The following is a 10,410-nucleotide window of genomic DNA, read 5'->3' on the forward strand; positions in this document are numbered from 1 at the left end:
ACAGAGCACCCCAAGCTGCTCAAGGCCAAGGCCCTGGCTGAGCTACCCCCTGCTGATAGGGAGGTATGCAAGGCCTTGGCTGGCCTGGGGATCATCTTCGACACGCTGAAGCTCATCGCGTGCGAGTACAACGCCCATTCCCTGACTACCTACTTTGGTAGGGAGACTCCTCTTCTTATTGCCTTCTGTTACCTGTACTTTACTGCATCATGCTTGCTCTATTGGCCTCTTCCGCTTGTTTTCCTCTGTGCTAAGTGCCTTATGTCTCATTCATCTGCGCGTTTGTGGATCTGGTATAACTGCTTTAGCCTTAACTTCTGCTATTTGGTTTGTCTGAATGTAGGATCGGTGATGGATGCTTCCAAGAGGATGGTTTTGGCGAAAGCGATGAAGGCTGCTCGTGCCGCCAAGGCTGGCGCCTCCTCCGCCCCTGCTGCTGACCCAAACCCCTCATTAACCATGCCCTTACCACCACCAACCACTACCGAAGCCCCACTAGGCTCATCTTCACCACCCTCACATAGCCCCCAGGCGCTTCAAACACCCGGCTCTCCTCCGCCCATCGCCGCCGTCCCCCTGGCTGTGGCTTCATCACCGGCTCCAACCCCCCTTGACAAAGGAAAACGGGTTTTGGAGATCATATCCGATGATGAGGACTCTGATAGCGTGGCACCCTTCAAGAGGAGGAAGGCTGCAAGGGTTCCCATCCTACCAGCGGCATCGCCCCAGGGAGGGGATTCCTTCAGGGACAACCCTCCAAGTGCTACTTCTCTCCCTCCCACAATGGTCCAAGAGGAAACAGGCGAAGGGGCCGAATCTGCTCCACCCCCACCACCGGCAGAGGTCTCTGTTGCTCCTGCTTCCGTCGCCGCCGCCCCAGACCTTATTGCCATCCCTCCTCCAATTATGCATCTGATGAGGGGCTTCAGCGGGGGATCAATGCTAGAAGGCTCCGACAGGAGGGAGGGAATGCCCTTCTACTTGGGAGCCTTCTTGGCCGTGGCTCTTGACTGGCGTGCCCAAGCTAGAAATGCTGCTTTGCAGACACAAACCCTCCAGGCCCTGGAAGCAAAGGTGGCTGCTCTGGAGGAGGAAAAGAAGACTCTGGCATGCCAAAACGAGGCTTACCAAGCCTCTCTGAAGTTGGCGCAAGAGGCCAAGGAGGAGGCTGAAAAGCAGCTGGGTGAGGCGATGGAACTACAAGCAGACTTCTACGCTCAGGAAGTCACCCTCCAAGTTCAAGTAACAAGCCTCCAAGACATGGTCGAAGCTTTCGAAGAAGTTCAAAAGGACTTGAAGGACCGATGTTGTGAGCAGGCTGAAGAACTGGAGCGGATGGAGGGGGCGATGGCTACTCAGGCCAAGGCTTTGGGCCTTCTCCAGGTTGACCACGACAAATTGCAGATCGAGGTCAGCCGGCTCCGTGTGGAGAAGGAGGCTCTGGAGAAACAGGTAGCTTCTGGGGACGCCACCATCGAAGAGTTGGAGAAGGACAAGAAAACCCTTATCAACGACATGGCGGGCACCTTCGAGGAGGGGTTCAAAGAGGCTCTGGCCCAGGCCGTCTGCGAGAACCCGGGAATCGACGTTTCTAACTGTGATTCCACTCATCACATCGTCGACGGGAAGGTCGTGCCCTTTGAGCTGGATGACTGAACCGCCGCCCTCAACCGCCACCTTACTCCTTTGCACTTTATACTTGTTTTTGCCCCTTTTTTATGAACTTGTAACTTCTTTGAACTATTTGCACTTTCGTCACAACTATGGGTTTTGCATGACGATTTTTGTACCTTTGAGTTATCGCATTCCGTCTGTATGATTTTACCTTCATTTTCCACCTTCGCGTACTTCGATTGCTTTGCCCGTACTCTGCCCGTTTCTTTCGCTGCGTTGGGCGACCCTGTATACCCGGTGCCTTGCTCCTATCGAGGACCTCGGAAGCTATTCCGCCTTCGTATCTATGAGGCCTCTGCCTCGTGAAGGTGTCGGTGGCTTTACCATTGCCGCAACGCAAAAGTTGAGACCTAAGATGCTTGCTGGATTTTGAGGATTGGAAGAAGCCATTCACGCCACTTGGAACCTTGACCCAAGATAAGTGATGGAGTGCCGCCACTTGAAGCTCACCATTGCTCACAAGATAAGGCAAAGGAAGAAGAAGACTCAAGACTCACAATTTCTCTCCAAATTTGAGTATAGTCTCTCTACTATAAAATTCCAATCTAAATTGTACAAGCTAAGCACCTTTATTTATAGCCTAGAGGTGCTGAAAATGCAAGCTAAATGGCACACAAATGCAATGAAATTCGGTTTGGCACCCCCTAGGCTCCTATCTACACTCCCCCCTAGACTCCCTTACTACTTACACCTTTTTATTACATTCACACCCCTATTCTACAAAAGAAATAAGAAGAGCCATTTTATTATACTCTTGTCCCAAAGCTCTTGCCATGCTCCTAGTAATTCGTTGGGCTTGGGCGCCTTGTTGGGCTTGGACCCCTTGATGGGCTTGGGCCCCTTGTTGGGCTTGGGCTTCATGGCCTAGAGCATCCTCTACTTGGTTTCCATCATACTCCCCGGGTTGGAGAGAATTCGTCCACGAATTTGGGAAACCTGCAGCAAAAGGAGTGAGATCAATAACATTGAAAGAATTACTACCAAGATAAGTAGAGGGCATATCTAACTCATAGGCATTATCATTAATCCTCTTGATGACTTGGAAAGGGCCATCACCACGAGGCATAAGTTTGGACTTCCTTAGAGAAGGAAATCTATCCTTTCTCAAATGAAGCCAAACCCAATCACCGGGCTCAAAGATTAATGCCTTTCTTCTTTGGTTGGCAGTGTCAGCATACTTACCAACTTTCTTCTCAATTTGTAACTTGATGCGGTTATGCAAATCTTTAACAAAAGATGCCTTTTCAAAACCGTCTTTGCATAGAACCTCATAAAGGACAGGAATGGGAAGAAGCCATTCACGCCACTTGGAACCTTGACCCAAGATAAGTGATGGAGTGCCGCCACTTGAAGCTCACCATTGCTCACAAGATAAGGCAAAGGAAGAAGAAGACTCAAGACTCACAATTTCTCTCCAAATTTGAGTATAGTCTCTCTACTATAAAATTCCAATCTAAATTGTACAAGCTAAGCACCTTTATTTATAGCCTAGAGGTGCTGAAAATGCAAGCTAAATGGCACACAAATGCAATGAAATTCGGTTTGGCACCCCCTAGGCTCCTATCTACACTCCCCCCTAGACTCCCTTACTACTTACACCTTTTTATTACATTCACACCCCTATTCTACAAAAGAAATAAGAAGAGCCATTTTATTATACTCTTGTCCCAAAGCTCTTGCCATGCTCCTAGTAATTCGTTGGGCTTGGGCCCCTTGTTGGGCTTGGACCCCTTGATGGGCTTGGGCCCCTTGTTGGGCTTGGGCTTCATGGCCTAGAGCATCCTCTACTTGGTTTCCATCAACTTGGGCCTCGAGCGAGCTCCTTGACGAGTGCTCGTGCTTGCTTTCTACCCGGGCCATAAGGGAACACAAAGGGGATTCGTGCTCCTATGATCACCGTGCCTTCGCGAAGAGGCACGACGACGATATTGCTGTGCTCCCTTGCACTTTAGGGGAGCCAGTGTGCGGAGACGAACGGGCCAACGACGGGGTCCCCTTCTTTTATTTCTATCAGGTGGTTTTCAAGACCATCGGCGTGCGCCTGCCCTTCTCCAGGTTTGAGAGGGAACTATTGACGGAGATTAATGCCGCTCCGGCCCAGTTGTATCCTAATAGCTGGGCTTTCGTCATGGCCTTTGACATACTTTTTGGTTTTCTGGGGTGTGCACCCTCGGTGGATATATTTCTTCACTTCTTTTAGGTGAAGAGACAAAGGAACAACCTCTGGGTGACCCTCAGTAATGTTCCCGGCAGGGTTCTCCTAACTCCCTTCCAAAACTCCTTCACTGGGTGGAAGGGCAGGTTTTTCAAAATCTGTTGCTCTGATCTCGTGCCCTCCGTCCTAGATGGTTTTCCATTGTACTGGGTGAGGGAGACGAAGGCCCTCAAGTCCAAACCCTTCAAGAAACTAACCCCGAACGACCAGGTGGCGTGCCGGATCCTAGCTGAGGCGGGGGGTTTTGACTCCGCCACCTTGATCAGTTTGGAGTTCAACGCTGGAACCCTAGAAAAGTATATATGTACGAGTGACTGCCTTAGAAACTTCCACCTTTTGTGCTTTCTAAATCTTTGCATGTTTTGCTTCATGGTGTCTCTAACATGTTCATCTCCCTTGGTGCAGGTTCGAAGATAAGCCATCAGCGGAGGTCACAACTTACCCGGGCTCTGCGGGCTGAAAGAGGGGCTTCGTCTTCCTCCCGTGCCGACTCCGGAGGCCACTAAAGAGTGGTTCGTTTGTATTTTTTGTATGAGCACATGGCCTGTAACGTTTGTCCTATTCGCCTTACTCCCATTTATCTCGAACACTATTTGTAAATTTAACTCCGCTGTACCATGCTTGGTTTCTGTAACGCTGTTTTACTTCTGCACACACTTCATATACTGTGCGTTTTTCCTCCGTTATGTTTCTTGGCGACGCCTTCTACCTTGGCGACGCTTTCTCTTGGCGACGCCTTCTTTCTTGGCGACGCCTTCTTCTTGGCGACGCCTGTCGCCGCTTCGAACGAAAAAAAGATAAAGACTAAAAACCAAGGCAAGGTTTTTCTCGAACTTCTTTTTTCTTTTATTCGGGTGACCTCGTTAAAAAACCCCCGAAAGGGAAAAAGAGTGTCCCCTTCAACAAGATCGTTACATGGTTGCTTACATAAGTCAACTAAAATAAAACTTCAAGTTGGCTGCATTCCAGCTACGCGGAATGGGACCCCCCTCCAAGGTCTCTAGGTTGTACGAACCATTGCCCTTAGCCTCGGTAATTCTGAAGGGTCCGGTCGACTTGGGAGACAGCTTATTCTCCAGCTCGTATGGATGAGCCTTCCTCATAACTAGGTCGCCAATCTGAAACTGTCGTGGCTTCACCTTAGAGCTGTATTGTCGCTCCACTCTTTTCTTTACTGCTTCAGCCTTTATTCTGGCCTCCTCCCTGGCTTCTTCTAGTAGGTCCAGGTTCACCCGCCTTTCTTCGTTGGATTCCTCCACCACAAAGTTTTGGAAACGTGGCGAGCTTTCGTGTATCTCTACCGGGATCATCGCATCCGACCCATACACTAAGCTGAAAGGCGTCTCCGTGGTAGAAGATTGGGGCGTGGTGTGGAATGCCCATACGATCCTTGGTACTTCCTCCGCCCACGCCCCTTTGGCCTTCTCTAGCCTTCTCTTTAGCCCCCTCAGCAAAACTCTGTTTGCTGACTCTACTTGCCCGTTAGTCTGGGGTGTTCGACTGATGCGAACACTTGCTTGATGCCTACCTCAGCACACAGGTTTCTCAACTGCTGACTGGCGAACTGGGTTCCATTATAGGATATCACCCGCCTAGGTACGCCAAAACGACACACAATGTTCTTCCACACAAAGTGTTGCACCTTGTGTGCAGTGATCTGGGCCACGGGCTCCGCCTCTATCCACTTGGTGAAGTACTCGATGGCAACGATCAAGTACTTCATCTGTCTTATCGCCAGTGGGAACGAACCTAGGATGTTAATTCCCCAGGTATGGAAAGGCCACGGGCTGTATATGGATCGCAACTCTTCTGGCGGCGCCTTGTGCCAGTCGGCGTGTTTTTGACATTGCTTACAACGCTGGGCGTGTCAAACGCAATCTTCCTTTACCGTTGGCCAATAAAAACCTGCGCGTACCACCTTAGAGGCTAAGGACCTTCCCCCTACGTGGCTCCCACAAATGCCTTCGTGGAGCTCCGCCATTATTCTGGTACACTCGTCGCCGCTTACGCACGTTAAGATAGGGTGAGTGAACCCGTGCCTGAACAACACTATGTCCACCAGAGTGTACCTTGCGACATTTCTCTTAACCTTCTTACCCTCTTCAGGCTCCACTGGGAGGGCCCCATCCGCCAGGTATCGTCTGTATGGCGTCATCCAGGTGTCTCCTTCGGCTAAGGCACATATCTGCATCTGCCTTCCTTCTTCAAGCGTGTCCGCGTATGTGCTGATGCGGGACGTCTTCAGCGTATCTTGGGTCAAAGAACGATGACTCCTTGGCCTCCCTCTTGCTGTACAAATCTGGAGGACATCCACCCTGTTATCTTCCATGAATTTACGCGGAGCTTTGAGCGTCTCTTGGATCACTGTCCTCTGTCTACCCCCCTTGCCTGAGCTGGCCAGCTTGGCAAGCAGGTCAGCTCTGGCATTCTGTTCCCTTGGGACATGTACTAGCTCCAGAGCGCTAAATGCTCCTCTCAACAGTTGAAAGTATTGCAGATATGCCGCCATCTGTGGGTCTTTCGCCTGGAACTCACCCGACACTTGCCCTGTAATCAGTTGGGAATCACTTTTTACCAAGAGGTTCTGCGCGCCCATTTCTTTAGCTAGGAGCATTCCTGCAATCAGGGCTTCGTATTCAGCCTGATTATTACTTGCCCTGAACGCGAAGCGCAGAGCTTGCTCGATCAACACGCCATTGGGTCCCTCCAAGACTATTCCCGCACCACTTCCCTGCTGGTTGGAGGAGCCATCAACCGAGAGCAACCACCGCGAGCCCGCCTCCACCTCTTGTTCACCTCCGGGCGAGAGTTCTGCCACAAAATCCGCGTATACTTGCCCTTTGATGGATCCTCTGGGCTCATACTAGATGTCGAATTTTGACAACTCCACCGCCCAGCGCACCATTCTTCCAGCTACGTCAGGCTTCTGCAGCACCTTCTGTATAGGAAGGTTCGTCATCACTACCACCGTAAAGCTGTGGAAGTAATGACGGAGCCTCCTGGCGGAAAACACCACCGCCAACGCTGCCTTCTCCAACGCCTGGTATCTCGTCTCCGCGGCTTGTAAGGCCTTGCTTACGAAATAGATGGGCTTTTGAATCTGGTCCTGCTCCTGGACTAGCACAGAGCTGATAGCTCGTTCTGTCACCGTGAAGTACAGCCGGAGGGGCACATCCGCCACCGGTTTACAGAGGACTGATGGCGTCGCCAGGTATTCCTTCAACTTGATGAAAGCCGCTTCGCATTCTTCGGTCCATGCGAAACGACTATTTCTCTTGAGGCACTGGAAATATGGGTGCCCCTTCTCTCCTCCGGCAGAAACAAACCTTGAGAGCGCCGCCATCCGCCCTGTCAGCTGCTGCACTTCCTTTACTGACGTCGGGCTTCGCATGGCGATAATTGCTGCGCATTTGTCGGGGTTCGCCTCTATCCCCCTCTCCGTGAGCATGAAACCTAGGAACTTACCGGCCTCTACCCCGAAGACACACTTCTCAAGGTTTAGCTTGAGGCGGTACTTGGATATAGTAGCGAACAACTCCTCTAGGTCCGCCACGTGCTGTGCCTTATCCTTCGACGCTACTACCATATCATCCACGTAGGCGTACACATTCCTTCCTAACATGGGCGCTAGGACCTTGTCCATCAGCCTTTGGTAGGTGGCGCCCGCGTTTTTCAGCCCAAAAGGCATCACCTTGTAACAGTAACTGCTGGTCTCCGTCATGAATGCAGTTTTGCTCTCATCTCTCAGGTGCATTTTGATCTGGTTGTATCCCGTGAATGCATCCAAGAAGCTTAGCACCTTGCAGCCGGATGCACTGTCCACCAACGCGTCGATGCTGGGCAATGGGTACGAGTCCTTCGGGCACGCCTTATTTAAGTCCGTGAAGTCCACGCACATCCTCCACTTCCCATTCGCCTTCTTCACCAGGATGACGTTGGCTAGCCACTCAGGGTATTGGGTCTCCCTGATATGGCCAGCACTCAGCAGCTTCTGCGTTTCCTCCCTTACCACCAGCTGCCTCTCTTCGTTAAACTTTCTCCTTCTTTGGCGCACGGGGCAGACCGTGGCGTCCATGCTGAGGTGATGACATAGGAAATCCGGGTCGATGCCGGGCATATCCGAGGCAGACCATGCGAAAGCATCCAAATGGCGTGAAATCACCTCTGCCACCCCCTCCTGCTCTTCTTGGCTCAGCAAACGCCCTAGCTTAAACGTTTTGCCGCCAATCTCCCTCTCCACGGCGTTAGCCGCCTGTTGATCCCTGCTATTATCCTTAATGGGCGCCGCCTCTTCCACGGGCGCCGTATCGTCAGGTCCTTCCTCCATGAGTGTATCTACCTCGGGCGTCCCCCTCACGGGTGTGGCCTCGTCAGGCGTTGACCCGGCGGGCGTCGCCTCAATCATCGATGTGTCCGCACTGGGCGGACGCTCAAACACCATGAACACGCTTCTCTTTGTTTTCAGGCTGTTTTCATAACACTTATGCGCCTCCTCCTGATCTAACTTGATGACTATTACCTTGCCGCTGAGGTCCGGTAGCTTCATCTTCATATGGCGCGTGGAGGCTACTGCGTTCAGCCTATTCAACGCCGGCCTGCCCAACAAAATGTTGTAGGCGGAGTTGGCGTTTACTACCAAGTACCGGATGCTTTCGGTACGCGAGGCCTCTCCATCCGTGAACGTAGTCCTCAACTCCAGGTAGCCTCGGACTTCCACCTGGTGATCTGCGAAACCATATAAGCACCCTGTGTAGGGCCTCAAAAGGTCAGGAGACAGCCGCAACTTGTTGAATGTCGACCAAAACATGACATCCGCTGAGCTTCCTTGGTCGACAAGAACCCTGTGCACCTTGCGGCCCGCCGTGACAACTGAAATGACCACGGGATCGTTGTCGTGCGGCACCACGTCTCGGAGATCCCCCCTCGTGAACACGAGGTCCGACTCCCACGGTTCACCCGAGATCCTTTCTTCAATCGAGTTGACCCCCCTCGCGTATTTCTTTCGCTGGGAGGCGGTGGGTCCTCCGCCGGAAAAACCTCCAGCAATGGTGTGAACCTCGCCGAGAACGGGCATCTCGTGCACTTGTTCTTCCGTTGGCGCCAGCAGGGCGGCGGTCGTGGCGGGTTCTGCAACATAATCCTTCAGAAAATCGCTTCTCACCTGACGGGCTGAATCCGCGTCTGCGCCCTCGGGCGGGAAGGCACTACGCTGGTTTGCTTCTCACACACTTCTCCTTCGGAAGCGATATGTTCCACCGCCCGACGCCGTATCTCAGCAAAAGTCCTCGGGCGATTGCGAATAATAGATTCGCAAAAAGGGCCAGGACACACGCCTTTCCCGAAGGCATACACAATCATAGGCTCCTCCGACGTACCAACTTTTACCACCTGGGCCCCGAAGCGGTTGATGTATTCCTTCAGGGTCTCCCCTTGATACTATTTCACATCAAACAGGTCGTAGGAAACCAGCGGCGGGGCCTTGTTCGTCAAGTATTGCTCCCTAAACAGCTGCGACAACTGCCGAAAGGAGGTGATATGGCCATTTGGAAGGCTAATGAACCAGTCCATTGCCATCCCAGTCAACGTGCTCATGAAGAGCTTGCACCTCGCGGCATCGGAGCCGCCTATTAACACCATCTGCTTGTGGAACGCAGTGAGATGCGCCTCGGGATCCTCCATCCCAGTGAAAATCGCTTTGGGCCCCGCGAACGTGTTGGGAATTGCCGCATCCAGAATCTTCTGCGAGAAGGGAGTGGAAAACTCCCTTGGCGGGGTGAGGTTCTCCATCTCGTCATGTTCGCGTTGCCCCTGATTGTTCCTCAGACCCCGGCGCAACTCCTCATTAACGCGGTGGAGCTCTTCGTTCCTCACATGCGAGGCTTCGAGATCCGCCTGCATGCGTTCTTGTTCCATCTTCGACTCCGCCATATCGTCCTGCAGCCCCCGCATTATCTCCAAGACCTGCTGCATGGACATTTCTTCACCCGCAGCGCGTGCAGTACCTCGTCTCGTGGTGGCCATTCTTTACTGTTTCCTCAAACTTCCTCCAACGTTACTGTGACTTGATAGGTCTTCTCAAACTTGCGGTGGGACTGATGTTTTATATCGGCCCCACGGTGGGCGCCAAATGTTCCGTCCGGTTGACCTGGGACGTCTTCGTGCGCGACCTCGACCGTCAGCTAGGGACTCCTTCCCACTGGTTACCTGTGGATTCCTGCAAAAAAGGACAAAAGGGCGCCCTAGCGGCCGTTTGCACTCCGACGCTCAAGTCAGCCAGCAAGAAACACCAAAAACTCTGCACCTCCGTATCGGAGCACCGTGTATGGCACCCTGAAGGTGGTAAAAAGGAACTGTGTCTAGTGTATATTTTCTCCTTCTGGCCAAAATCCTTCCCTAGTCCCTTGTGTGTAACCTCAAGGCTCGAGCAAGCAACTAGAGTGTTTCTGGAAAATTAGCCAAAAGTTCGAACCCCGTTTCCAACATTCAAAGCGCTATTTAAGCTACTCCCGCATTCAAAGCGC

The 10,410-nt window shown here is 52.1% G+C and overlaps 1 protein-coding gene across 1 annotated transcript; it reads left to right on the plus strand.

Moving 5' to 3' along the window:
• The first annotated feature begins 351 nt into the window (after positions 1-351).
• On the plus strand, positions 352-1,656 carry LOC137809083 (formin-like protein 18). Its single transcript, XM_068610226.1, has one exon. It carries the CDS (start codon positions 352-354, stop codon positions 1,654-1,656), a length of 1,305 nt encoding a protein of 434 aa, XP_068466327.1.
• Positions 1,657-10,410: the final 8,754 nt, after the last annotated feature.

Source organism: Phaseolus vulgaris, chromosome 2 (genome assembly GCF_000499845.2).
Source record: "Phaseolus vulgaris cultivar G19833 chromosome 2, P. vulgaris v2.0, whole genome shotgun sequence".
NCBI classification, from domain to species: domain Eukaryota; kingdom Viridiplantae; phylum Streptophyta; class Magnoliopsida; order Fabales; family Fabaceae; genus Phaseolus; species Phaseolus vulgaris.

What these genes read in the sequence shown, in the direction of transcription:
- LOC137809083 (XM_068610226.1), top strand. Translation starts at nt 352, where the DNA reads ATGGATGCTTCCAAGAGGATGGTTTTGGCGAAAGCGATGAAGGCTGCT.